Raw genomic sequence first — 18,831 nt, 5'->3', positions numbered from 1 at the left:
GACTAGGGGCATTTCACAGTAACTTCATTGCAGTGTTAATGTAAGCCTACTTGTGACAATAAAGATCACTACTAAATAAGGAGACCCCAGAAGAGAGACACCTGTCTGGAAGCTAAAGAGCAGTCCAGAAAGAGGAAGTGAAAAATGTCACTGCTTTGAAACTCAGCTGGGCAATACACCTGACAGCACATACTCAGGAAGCACCACCTGTCAATTCCTGGAAAGAGGAAACCAGTCAGCTAGATTTAAACCCCCTATGATCTGCAAGCCATTCTTTCATTTCTTTGATATTGATTTTACAAGGCTGTGATTGACAGCTTCCACACACACACAGCTGGCTACATTGTTCCATTCATCTCCCTTCATTGTTGAATGACTTTGAAATGGTCAGCTAGAAACTAACAGCACGTAACTCTATTTGAAATGGTCAATCAAAGCTGTCAATCAAAGATGTTTATAAACATTGTGGTTAGTTTCTCAACTTGGGAATCTCCCTAGGGAATCCCTTGTAATCCTCGGCGTGCAGAAATTTGTATGGCTAAGGATTGGGAATCACTTGAGAGTGCAAATTAAGTGCATTTCATCTCCGGCTGGAGAACATAGTCTCCCAAATGGAGAAACTTGCCCAATGTCTCCAATTATCTACTCCCCAAGGAACCCTCTTAATATGAACAAAAGTCCACTAGCCTACACTTTTACGATGCTTTAATTGCACACTGTCTCCAGAAAGCCCAGCTGTTTTTCAAACAGGATTTTTGAAAACACTACTGCAGCAGTCATACACACACTATCTCAGGCTTTTAACCCCTAATGCAACAAATACATATAATACAATATACCTGAAATTCCTACATTCATCACAGCAGCCATCACTCTGCAACCTTTTGTGGTCAGTTTAAAATATAAAAGTTAGTTATAGTTCAGAATATACTGGATCATGACACTTAATAAAGTTTTAATGTATTGAATTGTATTGGTAATTTAAATCACATTAGATTTTGTTTTGCAGGTTTGGTTGCATTACACTAAATTTTTTCAATGTTTCGGTGCAACTTCAAGATTGCAGTTCCTCTCATTTTTAAGTCTCTCCTCGCCCCAACACTTAACCATGTCAGTCTTGACCTGGACCATGGAAATCCAACAGAGATTGATGATTGTAAATAGGGAGGTGTCCATTTTTTTTTACCATAGAATTGCTGCAATGCGGAAAAAGGCCATTCGGCCCATCGAGTCTATACCGATCCTTTGAAAGAGCACTCTATCCCCACTCCCCTGCCCTTTCCCCATAACCCCATAAACCTGCACATTTTTGGGCACAAAGGGCAATTTATCATGACCAATCCATCTTCCCTGTACATCTTTGGACTGTGGGAGGAAATCAGAGCATTCGGAGGAAACCCATGCAGACATGGGGAGAACGTGCAAACTCCACACAGTCACCCAAGACCAGAATTGAACCCGGGTCCCTGGTGCTGTGAGGCAGCAGTGCTAACCATTGTGCCGCCTCTTGAGCTCTGTCTTCTGATTAAAGAATTAATCAAGCGCTTGGTTCCTTTTTGTTTCATCCGTTGGTTTATCAAAGTGCACATAAAAAAAACATGCTCTTGTTTTTAAACGTTCACAGTAATATTGTTTGAACTATCTTTGTCACCTTTCTGAATGTGGTTTGTAGAGTACAGTTCCATCACAGCAGGTAAATGGCATGAAATAAGCAGATTCTAACTGTACAATATTTGTTGCTTTTGATTTGATGTGGTCAAATTGTATTTGTTGTCCTGTGCCACGAGAAACAAGTTATTTAAAACTCTTTGTTCACAAACATATGATTGTAGTCCTATATTTAGCTTGGGATAGGAATGAACCATAAGGAATAAGCAAATTGTTAACAGAATAGTTCTGATCAATCCACAGTGTTTTAATTTGTCACTGTTCCAACAATGAGAGCAACTTGTATAGTACCTGTAACGTAATCAAATGTCCCAAGGTGCTTCATGGTAGCATTATAAAACTAAATATGACATGAGCTTCAGAAGGAGAAATTACATCAGATCAAAAGATTGGTCAATGAAGTAGATTTTAAAGTATGTCTTTGTGGTGAATGTATTATACCAATAATCCACCACTGTATCAGTACCATGCTTTGCCTTTGTATTTGCATCTATGCTATGTTGCTGCCCTTGTGGGCTCCACCTATGGGCCATTGAATGGCATCATCCATAGTGGAACATGTTGGGACAAGTATGGGCTCCGCCCATGGCTCCTCCCCTTGGGGGGGGGGGGGGGTAAAGAGCAGTCGACCTGTAGATGGCGCACAGTATTGTTTCAGTCGCAGGCAGGCACTGTTCTAAGTTGATTAAAGCCACGGTTCACCTGTACACTTGTCTCGAGTGAATTGATGGTTGCATCAATTTAATCAACTTAAACGCAACAATGGAATCGGCCCTCAAGCCTGACCGACTGGAACTCGATCCGCAGGGCGCAGAGGCGAAAGATATTTTTTGCACTGGCTTCGATGCTTCAAGGCTTATCTCGCAGCCGCCTCCACGCCTTCCGTCACTGACGAACAGAAGCTGAGCCTCCTCCACACACGGGTGAGCCATCGAACCTCTGTTCAACTCGACGAAGGCTCCTCCTATACGGATGCCCTCGCGAAGCTCAAACGCCTCTATGTACGGCCCGTGAACGAGGTCTACGCGCGACACATCCTCACCACTCGCTGCCAGCGTCCCGGGGAGTCGCTAGATGACTACCTACGCGACCTCAAAGCCCTCGCACGCAACTGCAATTACCAAGCCGTTACGGCCACTCAGTATATGGAACTCGCCATCCGCGACGTCTACGTGGCGGGAGTCCGGTCTAGCTACGTGCGACAGTGCCGACTCGAAAAGGGGGCCTGGGCCTGGATGAAACGGTAAAGTTAGCCGCCTCTCTGGAAGTAGGCCGTCATCTGCTACGATGCTCGACGCGTACGATCAACATGGGCAGCCATCGCGGAGCCGCCCCAGCACCTCCGACCACGCCGACTACCCGTAACTCAGCACGGCCACCCTGGACCAGTCGCGACCCAAGCACCTCCAGAGCTCCATGATGACCGTCCAGGTAAATGGGCACGAGACACCTTGCCTCTTTGACTCCGGGAGCACAGAGAGCTTCATTCACCCGGACTTGGTAAGATGCTGCTCGCTCCCAATTTTCCCGGCGCACCAAACTGTCTCCCTCGCCTCTGGGTCGCACCCGGTGCAAATCCAAGGGTACACTACCGCAACCCTAGCAATACAGGGCGCCGAGTACGAAAATGTTAAATTATATGTGCTCCCAGACCTCTGCGCTCCTCTCCTATTGGGACTAGATTTCCAATGCAACCTTAAGAGCCTAACCCTGAAGTTCGGGGAGCCCCTGCCCCCACTCACCATATGCAACCTCGCGACCCTAAAAGTCGACCCTCCCTCACTCTTCGCGAACCAGTCGCCACCAGAAACAGGCGGTATAGTATACAGGACAGGACTTTTATCAGGTCCGAGGTCCTGAATCTCTTGCGGGAGGGAGTCATTGAGACCAGCAATAGCCCCTGGAGAGCTCAGGTGGTGGTCATCAAGACCGGGGAAAAGTTCCGGATGGTTGTTGATTACAGCCAAACCATAAACCGGTACACTGAACTCGATGTGTACCCCCTTCCCCGGATTGCAGACATGGTAAACCAGATCGCACACTATCGGGTGTTCTCCACAGTGGATCTGAAGTCTGCATACCACCAGCTCCCAATCCGCCCAGAGGACCGCCACTACACGGCTTTTAAGGCAGACGGCCGCCTTTTCCACTTCCTCTGGGTCCCCTTTGGCATTACGAATGGGGTTTTGGTGTTCCAAAGAACAATGGACCGAATGGTGGACCAGTACGGGCTGCGGGCTACATTTCCGTACTTGGGACAATGTCACCATCTGCGGCCATGGTCAGCAGGACCACGACGCCAACCTCCAGTGATTTCTCCAAACCGCTCAAACCCTCAATCTCACCTACAACAAGGAGAAATGCGATTTCCGCACAACCAGACTAGCCATCCTTGGCTACGTCATGGAGAACGGGGTCCTAGAACCCGACCCTGACCATATGCGCCCCCTCCTGCAACTCCCCCTCCCTCACTGCCCCAAGGCCCTGAAGAGGTGCCTCGGGTTCTTCTCATATTATGCCCAGCGGGTCCCCAACTATGCGGACAAAGCCCGCCCACTAATCAAGGCCACCATCTTTCCACTGGCAACTGAGGCCCGCCAGGCCTTCAGCTGCGTCAAGGGGGACATCGCCAAAGCCGCGATGCATGCGGTGGACGAGTCCGTTCCCTTCCAGGTGGAGAGCAACGCATCAGAGGTTGCTCTCGCCGCTACCCTCAATCAAGCAGGCAGACCGGTAGCGTTTGTTTCGCGCACCCTCACCACCTCTGAAATTCGACACTCCTCGGTCGAAAAAGAAGCCCAAGCCATCGTGGAAGCCGTACGGCACTGGATGCACTACCTCGCTGGTAGGAGGTTCACCCTTGTCACCGACCAACGATCGGTAGCCTTCATGTTCGACAATACGCAGCGGGGCAAAATCAAGAACGATAAGATCTTGAGGTGGAGGATCGAACTCTCCACCTACAACTATGATATAGTATATCGTTCTGGGAAGCTCAACAAGCCCCCTAATGCCCTGCCCCGCAGCACATGCGCCAGCGCGCAAGATGACCGACTACGGGGTATCCACGATGACCTCTGCCACCCGGGTGTCACCCGGCTTATCCACTATATCAAGGCCCGCAACCTGCCCTACTCCACCGAGGAGGTCAGAGCCATGACCAGGGACTGCCAAATCTGCGCGGAGTGCAAGCCGCACTTCTATCGACCAAATAAGGCCTACCTGGTAAAGGCATCCTGGCCCTTTTAGCGCCTCAGTATCGATTTCAAAGAGCCCCTCCCCTCCAGTAACCGCAATACATATTTCCTCAATATTATTGATCAGTTTTCCCGCTTCCCCTTTGCAATCCCTTGCTCCGATATGACCACGTCCACCGTCATTAAAGCCCTACATAGTGTCTTCACCCTGTTTGGTTTCCCCAATTATGTCCACAGTTACCGGGGCTCGTCGTTCATGAGCGACGAACTGCGTCAGTACCTGCTCGGTAAGGGCATCGCCTCGAGCAGGGCTCTCAGTTATAACCTGAGGGGAAACGGGCAGGTGGAGAGGGAGAACGCGACGGTCTGGAAGACCGTCCTACTGACCCCGTGGTCCAGGAATCTCCCAGTTTCTCACTGGCAGGAGGTCCTCCCCGATGCGCTCCACTCTATTAGGTCCCTACTTTGCAAGGCAACAAGCGAGACCCCTCATGACCGCCTATTTGTTTTCCCTAGGAGATCCACCTCAGGGGCCTCGCTTCCACCCTGGCTGAAGACACCGGGGCCAGTCCTACTCAGAAACCACGTCAAGAGCCATAAGGCCGATCCTCTGGTAGAGAGGGTCCAGCCCCCTAGTACGCTTAAATCGAACACCCTGATGGCCGACAGGATACGGTCTCCCTCCAGGACCTGGCGCCTGCCAGTTCCACCACCGCCACCCCTCCACTATATCCCGCCCGCCATACCCCCTTCACCGGTCCACAGGAATGAAGCTCCAGAAGAGACACTCCCGGAGTCCACGTCTGTGCCCACCAGCACCCCCACTACCGATGCCAGTACGGATGAGCTCGCCACCCGGGCCAGCAGCAACGCAGAGCTTTATGTTCAGTGATCACGGCGCATGGATCAACCCGTCACCCCTGCCGGACTTCATATTTTTTAACAGGGAGTGAAAGTGGTGAATGTATTATACCAATAATCCACCACTGTGTCAGTACCATGTTTGCCTTTTATTTGCATCTATTGCTCTTTTTTATCACCTTTGCTCTTGAGTCGCCAGGTACCTTTATGATACCGCCACGTGGTTCAAGTCTGAGTAATAATCAATAATCCAATACACCGATTAGTAAGATTTAAATCAAAGCACATTTATTATACACAGTAATCACTACTCATGCATACATTCTACGTCTAAGCTACTTCTACAACTAACAGGCCTATACTTAACTTGGAACTGGCCCACCAGGTCAGGGAAATAAATGGCCTTTCGTTCGGGTTCTGAGCCTGCGGGATTCAAAGTTGGTACAGATTGATAGCTAGGAGCGCCTATCTCGTAGCGAGCGTTGAAGTAAGACTTAGAGGTTCGATCGGCTGCTGAAGAGTGACGAGAGCTGGAATAGCTGGAAGCAAGCCGAAGAAGAAGAGCGAAGAGAGCGACTTGAACATGGGGCTCAATTTTTATAGTCCCCAGGGGCTTCCCGCCTTTCGGGGCGGACCTTGTACCTGGTCCCAAGTGATTGGGCTTTTTCCCAATCACTTGGTTCGATTTTCTCCAATGCTGGAGCAGTTCCCTGATCGATGGGCGGTCTTGAGGTGGTCGTTCACCTCCTTTTGTGTAGGCTTCTGCTGGCGCCGAAGAGTCTGGTTTGGCTTTGTGTGTCTAAATGTTGCTGATTGTTCCCGGGGATTGCTCATTAGTATGCAGATGGTTGTTATTTGGTTATGCTGATGGTTGATGGTATCGATCTTGTCTGGCCTATCCAGAGGTAAATACACAGCCAACCTGCAGCTGCTCGTTTGTGTCGTGTTGGCTGACTTTCCCATCAGCCTTTGCCGTTCGCCATTTTGAATCGGGAGTTGGCCATTTTAAGTGGCTACATACCAATAATCCACCACTTTATCAGTACCATGCTTTGCCTTTGTATTTGCATCTGTGCTATGTTGTTGCACCTGTGGGCTCCACCTTTGGGCCATTGTATGGCATCATCCATAGGGGAACATGTTGGGACATGTATGGGCTCCGTCCATGGCTCCTCCCCTTGAGGGGGGTATAAAGAGCAGTCGACCTGTAGGCGGCGCACAATATTGTGTCACTCGCTGGTAGGCACTGTTCTAAGTTGATTAAAGCCACTGTTCACCTTTACTCTTGTCTCGAGTGAATTGATGGTCGCATCAGTCTTTAAGAAGGAAAGCAAGCGGGAGAGCCAAAGAGGTGTGGGGGTGGAATTTCACAGCTTTGGGGCCTAGGTAACTCTAGGCGTGGCCACCAATGGTGGAGTAATTAAAATCAAGGATACTAAAGGAGATGGAAGTATTTGAGTGTGAACACCTTGGAAGATTTGTGGGGTTGGAGAAGATTACAGAGATGGGGAGAGGCAAGACCATGGAGGGATCTGAAAATGAGAACGAGAATATTAAGATCAATATGTCGCTTGAGCTGCAGCCAATGTTGATCACCAAGTTCACAGTTGAACATTGAAAGTAAGGATACAGGCAGGAGAGTTTACCTCAAATGTATGGAGGGTCGGAAATGGGAGTGCAGCCAGGAGTGCATTGGAATAATCACATCTGCAGATAACAAAGGCATGAATGAGGGTGTCAGTAGTAGATCAGCTGGGGTGGGATGAAATTCGAAGATGTTAATAGGGTGGCATGATAGCACAGTGGTTAGCACTGTTGCTTCACAGTGCCAGGGACCCGGGTTCGAGCTTGGGTTACTGTGTGTGGAGTCTGCGCGTTCTCCCCGTGTATGCGTGGGTCTCCTTTGGCTGCTCCAGTTTCCTCAAGTCCCGAAAGACGTGCTGTTAGGTGAATTTGACGTTCTGAATTCTCCCTCTGTGTACCCGAACAGGCGCCGGAATATGGCTTCTAGGGGATTTTCACAGTAACTTCATTGCCCTTGTGACACGAGTGAAGATTATTATTAATGCAAGTGGAAAAAAATGGGCTTGGTGATGGTGGAGATATGTGGTCAGCAGCACATCTCTGGGTCAAAAACAACCCCAAGATTGCAAACAGCCTGCTTTAGTCTCGGAGGTTGTGAAAGAAAGAAATGGGAGCACCTTGAGGAGTGAGGAGCAAAGACATTGATTCTACTCTTCCAATGATTAATTGGAACATTGAATTCCATTTGTAACTGAACCTGTATTGCATTTTTTCCTAGAACAATCCCTTCTATGTGAAGCCCAGAGTCAATGACCATTATTTTGGAGTGAAACACTATGCTGGAGAGGTATTTATGCTGTATTTCATCTAATTTCATTTTTAATTACCTTCAATAGCATTTTACTGTGACTATTAGTAATTACCTGAGGGAAACATTCTTTACAGTTTTGTTTCGTTATCCTTTCTCTTCTTCATTATAAACAGACTGTTCTTTTCCATCCTAAGGTTTTATATCATGTAAAGGGAATTCTAGAGAAGAACAGAGACACATTCAGACATGATGTATTGAACCTGTTGCGTGAAAGCAGGTATTAACTTTGAATCAAATGTATTTTATAGTTACTTTGGGGTAGAGGGAGGATGAGATGAGAATAAGCTCAACCCTGTCACGGATTTTGTTTGGGTGTAGTGGTTGGGTAGGGATAATGTTGTGTGGAGTGGAATAATTAACAGTAAAATAAACTATAGCAGGGATTTTGTTTGGGTGCAGTGGTGAGGTAGGGATAGTGTTGTGTGGAGAGGAATAATTAACAGTAAAGTAAACCAAATCAGGGATTTTGTTCCTTCATGAGTGCATTAATGGGCATTATTTTCATTGCAGCCAGATTCTAAAATAGTTTTAACCTTTTGAGTTAAGGAAACCACAGTGAAACAGTCTGCTGATGAACAGTCTCATTTCTATTCACTATTTCATTGTAGCAGAGGAGGCCTTCGACCTGTGAAGTCTGTTCCGGCTCTCTGCAAGAGAAATCCAGCAAGCTTTCCTCTACCCTGTAGTCTAGTAATTGTTTCCATTTCCAATCCTCATGAAAGCTTCATAGTTATTGGAAATCTTTGTCCATCAGCCTTTCAGGCAATGCATTCCAGATTGTAACCATTCAGTACATACAGGGTATTTTTCCACATTGTCTTTGGTTTGTTTGCCAGTTTGGGATTTTGGTGCTGGGGGAAGCAGGCCTATGGCTGTACTTTGGGTTAGTAGCAGACCAGCTGCACGGGTGTAGCAAAATGGAGTAGACAGGTTACGGACAGGGTGTTCTATACACACTTGGACAGTGTAGAGGGTGGTCACTTTCTGGCATTGTGGGAGCATAAGAGAAGGGATTAAGGCTTCCAGGTGTAATAGGGAGTGCAAGGAAAGCAGTAACTGTGACTCAGATTTTGGGTCTCGTGGCAATGAGGATCAACATCCTGAGCAGGAGAGGTAGAGGAGAGGGAAAGGGGCAAGAAGACAAAGGAGGACATCGCTAGCTGGACATGTCAGAATCAGTGCTTCAGGAAATTATACCAACCCAGGCAGATGGCGACTGAGATGCCTTCATTGTGGAAGACCTCATACCTGACAGTGCTGCTTGCCATTCCCTGCCAGTATATGTCAACGGTCATTCACTGTGGCCTTGGAATGAGCCAAAGGAGAAGAAATTCAAGATCTTGGTGCCACCAAGATCTTAAATTTCTTCGCAAAGGGATGTCCCTGAATGCATTCATGATGTCCTTGAATCCCTGTTCCAGAGACCTGGGAAGTACGTTCAATTCCAGACTCACAGGCACAAAAGGCAGTATTTTCACCACTATCACTGGATTTCTGCAGGTGCAGGACATTATCAGTTATGCCTCTATGACTATTCAGGCAATGAGTGAACTGCCAATTAAATTCATGAACAGGAAGGAAATCTACTCCCTCAGATGGTTTGCTGCTATAACATGTGCTTCCTGCATATGTGTTCTCAATTTCCTGATAGCCGCTGTGACCCTTTCAATGTCAGGCAGTCCAGGATTCAGCAGCATTTTGTTCCCACTGCAAACTCTGTGGATGATTGATCCTTTGAAGATGGTTACTGACCCCTTTATGTGACCCCATGATAGAGTCATAAGAGTGCTGCAACAGAAGCCAGCTGATCAGGAGGACCACCATCGAGCAGGACACTTGGCTTCTGAAGATCTGGTTCTGGTGCCTGGATCGGTCTGGGGATGCCTCGCATTATGCTTCTGTAAAGGCCCCCCACATTGTGGTGGTCTGGTGGGTTCACCATATCATGGCCTATCAGAGAGATGTGTACCTTGAGAAAAGTGAGGCCCTGGAATGAGACAGCTCATCAGATGAAGAGGAGGAGCAGCATGTGGGAAGGGGTTAGAGGAGGGAGAGGAGGAACACCGAGGTGCCTCAGCTGCACAGGGAGGTGGCACAATAATAAGGACTTTGTCAGGTTAGCATAAATTCCAGTGCAGGCTAATACCTCCTCTGTGATATCTTAGTCAAAATTATTTATATTTGGAACTGCTTCCATTAGATTCCAACATACCATGAACAAATAGTGAAACAATTTAGAAACCATGTGACAACCAACTGGAGCTGATTTCCATTCAGAACAGGGTTATTGTGGCTGTGATCATCCGATCCAATCAATTGAAGTATATGTATTCCTCATCATTGGCATTGATTTATTTTCATGATTTCAGACTGGATTTCATCTATGACTTATTTGAGCATGCATCTAGCCAGAACAATGAAGACACACTTAAATCTGGATCCAAACATCGGAAGCCAACTGTAAGCTCACAGTTCAAGGTCAGCATTATCCCTTTCAGTGTTTGAATTGCTGGATTTTTTAACATAATACATAATGTTATAGCTGCTATTTAGTCATTCTTCTGAATCATTGGATATTAATAGTGCCAGCCTGTCAAAATGCCATTTAACCCTTGAGGTGAGCTGCGGATATTCGGAATGACCTCGTCGCGCCTGCCTCGGTGACGTGATGAGGCCATTAAATCTCACGAGAGCTCTCTTGCGAGATTTGCGACACTCTGAATGTCTCTCGAGATCTAACGGGATCTCCTGAGACATCACGATCTGGATCTCGCCCTCGCTGAGACTTCGTCTGTGAGGTCGTCAAGCAATCTTTAACTATTGTGGATTGCTATAATGGACAGTACGAAGTCTTACAACACTAGGTTAAAGTCCAACAGGTTTGTTTCGATGTCACTAGCTTTCGGAGCGCTGCTCCTTCCTCAGGTGAATGAAGAGGTCTGTTCCAGAAACATATATATAGACAAATTCAAAGATGCCAAACAATGCTTGGAATGCGACCATTAGCAGGTGATTAAATCGTTACAGATCCAGAGATGGGGTAACCCCAGGTTAAAGAGGTGTGAATTGTGTCAAGCCAGGACAGTTGGTAGGATTTTGCAGGCCAGATGGCGGGGGATGAATGTAATGCGACATGAAGCCCAGGTCCCGGTTGAGTCCGCACTCATGTGTGCGGAACTTGGCTATAAGTTTCTGCTCGGCGATTCTGCGTTGTCGCGCGTCCTGAAGGCCGCCTTGGAGAACGTTTACCCGGAGATCAGAGGCTGAATGCCCTTGACTGCTGAGGTGTTCCCCGACTGGAAGGGAACATTCCTGCCTGGTGATTGTCGCGCGATGTCCGTTCATTCTATAATGGAGCAACTGCAAAAACTTTCAGGACTGAGCCCTGTCCCTGGTTATATACTGAAGGTCACTTTAACTCCCTTTGGCTATGAGTAGCGTCTAGCTTCACAGCTGAAGGCTATTGCTGATGAAGAATTTGCGTTGTTAGTTGTGAGAGCACTTCACAGCTGCAGGTTGTGTTTGCTGCTTGCTCCTGCTGGTGGCTGCAGATGCCTGGAGGCTGCTGTTGCTGTTTCCTTCCTTTTCTACAGCAGGAAGGAAGGACAATTATTTCTCAGATACCTGGGTCCTGGCGTCAGAACCATAGCAGCCAACAATAAAACACACGAGCTGGGCTTCAGCACTGGAGATATCCTCGCGATCAAGTGGTAAGTGTGGATCAAAGCATCTGAGCACAGTCTCCCGAATGTTCCCGGCAGGGGTTTAGTGTCTGGAGCCTCCTGATGTGGCCGAGGATGAGTGCGCAGAGCAAGGTTTGCCAGCACAACTGGCTTGCTGTAGAGGGGCGGAACATGTAAGGGTGGGTGAGCCTGGGGTATTTGAGGGCCCTGGGGTCTATCTCCTTCTCCAATTCATTACAGATATAACAATATGGCTGGTGTGTTAGTCCCGGTGAGACTGTCAAAGAACAAAGAAAAGTACAGCACAGGAACAGGCCCTTTGGCCCTCCAAGCCTGCGCTGACCATGCTGCCCGTCTAAACTAAAATCTTCTACACTTCTGGGGTCCGTATCCCTCTATTCCCATCCTATTCACGTATTTGTCAAGATGCCCCTTAAACATCACTATCGACCCCGCTTCCACCACCTCCTCCGGCAACGAGTTCCAGGCCCCCACTGATGCACAATCAATTACACAAAGAGGAGAGTGACATTTAAGGGGCATCTTGACAAATACAGCAGCATGGTCGGCACGGGCTTAGAGGGCCGAAGGGCCTGTTCCTGTGCTGTACATTTCTTTGTTCTTTGTTTGAGAGTTGAATGCAACTGAGGCTTTATTACACTAAGATGTGTGGCCTGCAGCAGCTGGCAAAATGGCTGCTGTATGGGGAGCACATTTATTTATACTCCGTCTACTGGGCAGAGCCAGCAGGCAGGGACCTACCCCCGTACCTGTAGTACAGGGCCTTACCACAAATCACCTAATATATACATCACTGGTGACTACCACATTCACCCCCTGTTAAAATTGAGTCCGGCGGGGCTGGTGGAGAACTATATACAAGTACATGTTTTAACTACAGAGAAAAAATGGAGTCCCGATCAAGTTACAGGTTCAGTCGGTCCAGAGCTTTGATCTGGGAGTGCCGCAGTGGTGCTGGCGGTTCCGGTGTCGGTCTGGTCCTCGGTGACTCTGGGAGCGTGCCGAAATCCTCGTCATCCTCGGGCGTGGGCAGGGGGAGGACGGATTGTCCTGGGGCGGCGGCTGCGGTGGGATGCGCCGGGGAAGGGGGTTGGCGCTGGGTCGGAGGGGTGTGTGTGTGTGGAACCAGCTGGTGCCAGGTCCATGAGGGAGACAGTATCTTGGCGGCCGTCGGGGTACACTCTGAAGGCGTACTGCGTGTTGGCGTGGAGTAGCTGTACCCTTTTAACCAAAGGGTCCGCCTTGTGGAGTCGTACATGCTTACAGAGGAGTACGGGTCCTGGAGCTGCAAGCCAAGTCGGGAGCGACACCCGGAGGTGGACTTCCTGGGGAAGGCAAAGAGACGTTCATGGGGTGTGTCATTAGTCGCAGTGTATAGGAGCGACTGAATGGTGTGCAGTGCGTCGGGGAGGACCTCCTGCCAGCGGGTGGCCGGGAGATTTCTGGACCGCAGGGCCAGCTGGACGGCCCTCCAGACCGTTCCATTCTCCCTCTTCACCTGCCCATTTCCCCAGGGGTTATAGCTGGTCGTCCTGCTCGAGGCGATACCCTTGTTGAGCAGGAACTGACGCAGCTCATCGCTCATGAATGAGGATCCCCTGTCGCTGTGGACGTAGGCGGGGAACCCGAACAGAGCGAAGATGGTGTTGAGGGCTTTGATGATGGTGGCAGACGTCACATCAGGGCATGGGATGGCGAAGGGGAATCTGGAGTACTTATCGACCACACTGAGGAAGTACGTGTTACCGTCGGTGGAGGGGAGAGGCCCTTTGAAGTCCACACTGAGGCGTTCAAAGGGGCGGGAGGCCTTCATCAGGCGCGCATGGTCTGGCTGGTAGAAGTGCGGTTTGCACTCCGCACAGACCTGGCAGTCTCTGGTGATTGCCCTGACTTCCTCAACGGAGTAGGGCCGATTGCGGGCCTTGATGAAGTGGTTCAAACGTGTGACTCCCGAGTGACAAAGGTTGTCATGCAGAGTCCCGAGTCGGTCCACCTGTGCGCTGGCACATGTACCTTAGGATAGGGCATCGGGGAGCTCGTTGAGCTTACCGGGGCGATACAAAATCTCGTAGTTGTAGGTGGAGAGCTCGATCCTCCACCAAGATTTTATCGTTTTTGATCTTGCCCCGCTGTGTGTTGTTAAACATGAAAGCTGCCAACCGTTGGTCAGTGAGGAGAGTGAATCTCCTGCCGGCCAGGTGCCTCCAATGCCGCACAGCTTCAACGATGGCTTGGGCCTCGGAGGAGTGCCGAATTTCGGAGGCATGAAGGGTTCGTGAAAAGAATGCCACGGGCCTGCCTGCCTGGTTGAGGGTGGCGGCCAGAGCGACGTCTGATGAATCGCTCTCGACTTGGAAGGGGAGCGTCTCGTCGACTGCGTGCATCACGGCCTTGGCAATGTCGGCCTTAATACGGTTGAAGGCCTGGTGAGCCTCGGCCGTTAGGGGAAAAAGAGTGAATTGGATGAGTGGGCGGGCCTTGTCCGCATAATTTGGGACCCCACTGGGCATAGTAAGAAAAGAACCCCAGGCAACGTTTGAGGGCCTTGGGGCAGTGGGGGAGGGGGAGTTCCATGACGGGGCGCATGCGATTAGGATCGGGACCCAGAACGTAGCCGAGGATGGCTAAGCGGTTCCTGCTGAACACACACTTCTCCTTGTTGTAAGTGATGTTGAGGAGAGTGGCGGTGTGGAGAAATTTGGCACGGTTGGCGTCATGGTTCTGTTGATCGTGGCTGCAGATGGTGACATTGTCAAGGTACGGGAAAGTGGCCTGCAGCCCATACCGGTTACATTCGGTCCATTTCCCACTGGAAAACCGAGACGCCGTTGGTGACGCCGAAAGGAACCCTGAGAAAGTGGTGGGGAGCTGGTGGTAGGCGGACTTAAGGTCCACAGTTGAGAAGACCCGGTACTGTGCAATCTGATTGACCATATCAGATATGCGAGGGAGGGGGTACGCGTACAGGTGCGTGTACCTATTGATGGTTCGGCTGTAGTCCACGACCATTCTGTGTTTCTCCCCAGTTGTCACCACTAACACTTGGGCTCTCCAGGGGCTGTTGCTGGCACCGATGATGCCTTCCCGAAGCAGTCGCTGGACTTCGGACCTGATGAAGGTCCTGTCCTGGGCGCTGTACCGTCTGCTCCTGGTGGCGACGGGTTTGCAATCTGGGGTTAAGTTTGCAAATAGGGAAGGTGGGTCGACCTTTAGGGTTACGTGGCTGCACACAGTAAGGGGTGGTAGGGGCCTGCCGAATTTCAAAGTTAGGCTCTCCAGGCCGAGTAGTAAGGCAGCGCAGAGGTTGGCGAGGGTGCAGAGGCGGAAGCCGGTAAAGTCTGGACAGTGAGAGTGGCTATGCAGTATCCCCGGGCACACCGCCGCAAAGTGCCCCTTCTTGCCGCAGGCCTTGCAAAGGGCGCTCCGGGCCGGGCAGCGTTGTCGGGTGTTTTGGCTGCCCACAGAAGTAACATTTGGGGCCCCCGGGGTTGGTTGGCTGCTGCGCGGTACAGGCGTGGGATTGGCTGAGTGGGGTCCCCGATGGGGCGGCCGTCTGCTGAGTCCACAATGCGTAGGAGGGGTGGGTCGCGCGGCTGGGGGTGTAGGCCTGGATGTTGCGCGAGGCGACCGTCAGCGAGAGCGCAAGCGTTTTGGTTGCCGCGAGGTTGAGCGAGTAGCCCCTTCTAAAAGGCGTTGGCGGATGTAATCTGACTCTATCCCCATAACAGAAGCGTCCCTCATAAGCAAGTTCGAGTGTTCAGTGGCCGTGACAGCCTGACAGTCACAGTCTCTGACTAGGAGAATTAGAGCACGCAAGAAGTCTTCTACTGATTCACCAGGGAGTTGACTGCGCATGGAGAGGATGTGTCTGGCGTAAAGCGAGCGTAGTTTTCTTTCAGTAGCGCCATGGCTTCATCGTAGTTCGGCGCATCCTGGAGAAGCGGAAAGACGCTGGAGCGCAACCGTGTGTAGAGGATCTGAATCTTCTGAGCTTCCGGAATTGGATCTGGTGCAGACCTGATGTAAGCTTCGAAACAGGCTAGCCAATGTTCAAAGTCCTTTTTGGCGTTGCCTGATTGCGGATCCAGCTGCAGGCGATCTGGCTTGATGCAGAGGTCCATCTTCTGAAAACTTTAGTGTAATAAATTGATGCACGATCAATTACACAAAGACGAGAGTTGAATGCAACTGAGGCTTTATTACACTAAGATGCCACGTGCCAGTGAGGCTAGAAATAGGAAGATAGAGCAGACAAACACGTAGCTAAACAGCTGGTGTAGGAGGGAGGGTTCCTGTTATCTGGACCACTGGGAGCTCTTCCGGGGCAGGTGTGACCTGGATAAGATGGACGGGTTGCATCTAAACCGGAGAGGCATAAATATCCTGGCCGCGAGGTTTGCTAGTGTCACACTGGAGGGTTTAAACTAGTATGGCAGGGGGGTGGGCACGGGAGCAATAGGTCAGAAGGTGAGAGCATTGAGGGAGAACTAGGGAATAGGGACAGTGTGGCTCTGAGGCAGAGCAGACTGGGAGAAGTTGCTGAACACAGCGGGTCTGGTGGCCTGAAGTGCATATGTTTTAATGCAAGGAGCATTACGGGTAAGGCAGATGAACTTAGAGCTTGGATTACTACTTGGAACTATGATGTTGTTGCCATTACAGAGACCTGGTTGAGGGAAGGGCAGGATTGGCAGCTAAACGTTCCAGGATTTAGATGTTTCAGGCGGGATAGAGGGGGATGTAAAAGGGGAGGCGGAGTTGCGCTACTTGTTCGGGAGAGTATCACGGCTATACAGCGAGAGGACACCTCAGAGGGCAGTGAGGCTATATGGGTAGAGATCAGGAATAAGAAGGGTGCAGTCACAATGTTGGGGGTATACTACAGGCCTCCCAACAGCCAGCAGGAGATAGAAGAGCAGATAGGTAGACAGATTTTGGAAAAGAGTAAAAACAACAGGGTTGTGGTGATGGGAGACTTCAACTTCCCCAATATTGACTGGGACTCACTTAGTGCCAGGGGCTTAGACAGGGCAGAGTTTGTAAGGAGCATCCAGGAGGGCTTCTTAAAACAATATGTAAACAGTCCAACTAGGGAAGGGGCGGTACTGGACCTGGTATTGGGGAATGAGCCCGGCCAGGTGGTAGATGTTTCAGTAGGGGAGCATTTCGGTAACAGTGACCACAATTCAGTAAGTTTTGAAGTACTGGTGGACAAGGATAAGAGTGGTCCGAGGATGAATGTGCTAAATTGGGGGAAGGCTAATTATAACAATATTAGGCGGGAACTGAAGAACATAGATTGGGGGCGGATGTTTGAGGGCAAATCAACATCTGACATGTGGGAGGCTTTCAAGTGTCAGTTGAAAGGAATACAGGACCGGCATGTTCCTGTGAGGAAGAAAGATAAATACGGCAATTTTCGGGAACCTTGGATGACGAGTGATATTTTAGGCCTCGTCAAAAAGAAAAAGGAGGCATTTGTCAGGGCTAAAAGGCTGGGAACAGACGAAGCCTGTGTGGCATATAAGGAAAGTAGGAAGGAACTTAAGCAAGGAGTCAGGAGGGCTAGAAGGGGTCATGAAAAGTCATTGGCAAATAGGGTTAAGGAAAATCCCAAGGCTTTTTACACGTACATAAAAAGCAAGAGGGTAGCCAGGGAAAGGGTTGGTCCACTGAAGGATAGGCAAGGGAATCTATGTGTGGAGCCAGAGGAAATGGGCGAGGTACTAAATGAATACTTTGCATCAGTATTCACCAAAGAGAAGGAATTGGTAGATGTTGAGTCTGGTGAAGGGGGTGTAGATAGCCCCCTTCCAGAATCATTGTGATCCAAAAAGACGAGGTGTTGGATGTCTTAACAAATATTAAGGTAGATAAGTCCCCAGGGCCGGATGGGATCTACCCCAGAATACTGAAGGAGGCTGGAGAGGAAATTGCTGAGGCCTTGACAGAAATCTTTGGATCCTCGCTGTCTTCAGGGGATGTCCCGGAGGACTGGAGAATAGCCAATGTTGTTCCTCTGTTTAAGAAGGGTGGCAGGGATAATCCCGGGAACTACAGGCCGGTGAGCCTTACTTCAGTGGTAGGGAAATTACTGGAGAGAATTCTTCGAGACAGGATCGACTCCCATTTGGAAGCAAATGGACGTATTAGTGAGAGGCAGCACGGTTTTGTGAAGGGGAGGTCGCGTCTCACTAACTTGATAGAGTTTTTCGAGGAGGTCACTAAGATGATTGATGCAGGTAGGGCAGTAGATGTTGTCTATATGGACTTCAGTAAGGCCTTTGACAAGGTCCCTCATGGTAGACTAGTACAAAAGGTGAAGTCACACGGGATCAGGGGTGAACTGGCAAGGTGGATACAGAACTGGCTAGGCCATAGAAGGCAGAGGGTAGCAATGGAGGGATGCTTTTCTAATTGGAGGGCTGTGACCAGTGGTGTTCCACAGGGATCAGTGCTGGGACCTTTGCTCTTTGTAGTATATATAAATGATTTGGAGGAAAATGTAACTGGTCTGATTAATAAGTTTGCAGACGACACAAAGGTTGGTGGAATTGCGGATAGCGATGAGGACTGTCTGAGGATACAGCAGGATTTAGATTGTCTGGAGACTTGGGCGGAGAGATGGCAGATGGAGTTTAACCTGGACAAATGTGAGGTAATGCATTTTGGAAGGGCTAATGCAGGTAGGGAATATACAGTGAATGGTAGAACCCTCAAGAGTATTGAAAGTCAAAGAGATCGAGGAGTACAGGTCCACAGATCACTGAAAGGGGCTACACAGGTGGAGAAGGTAGTCAAGAAGGCATACGGCATGCTTGCCTTCATTGGCCGGGGCATTGAGTATAAGAATTGGCAAGTCATGTTGCAGCTGTATAGAACCTTAGTTAGGCCACACTTGGAGTATAGTGTTCAATTCTGGTCGCCACACTACCAGAAGGATGTGGAGGCTTTAGAGAGGGTGCAGAAGAGATTTACCAGAATGTTGCCTGGTATGGAGGGCATA

General features: G+C 49.5%; 1 protein-coding gene across 1 annotated transcript in view; it reads left to right on the top strand.

Moving 5' to 3' along the window:
- Positions 1 to 18,831, top strand: part of myo10 (myosin X) — a 366,827-nt gene that overhangs the window by 40,446 nt on the left and 307,550 nt on the right. The window contains exons 10-12 of the mRNA XM_072509536.1: positions 8,029 to 8,097; positions 8,256 to 8,338; positions 10,491 to 10,599. Of these exons, the coding sequence (XP_072365637.1) occupies positions 8,029 to 8,097; positions 8,256 to 8,338; positions 10,491 to 10,599 (261 nt within the window). The remainder of the gene's footprint in view (positions 1 to 8,028; positions 8,098 to 8,255; positions 8,339 to 10,490; positions 10,600 to 18,831) is intronic.

This window comes from Scyliorhinus torazame, chromosome 6 (assembly GCF_047496885.1).
Source record: "Scyliorhinus torazame isolate Kashiwa2021f chromosome 6, sScyTor2.1, whole genome shotgun sequence".
Lineage (NCBI taxonomy): Eukaryota > Metazoa > Chordata > Chondrichthyes > Carcharhiniformes > Scyliorhinidae > Scyliorhinus > Scyliorhinus torazame.
Note: the sequence above shows the minus strand (reverse complement) of the source record. Positions and strands in the feature narration are given on the sequence as shown.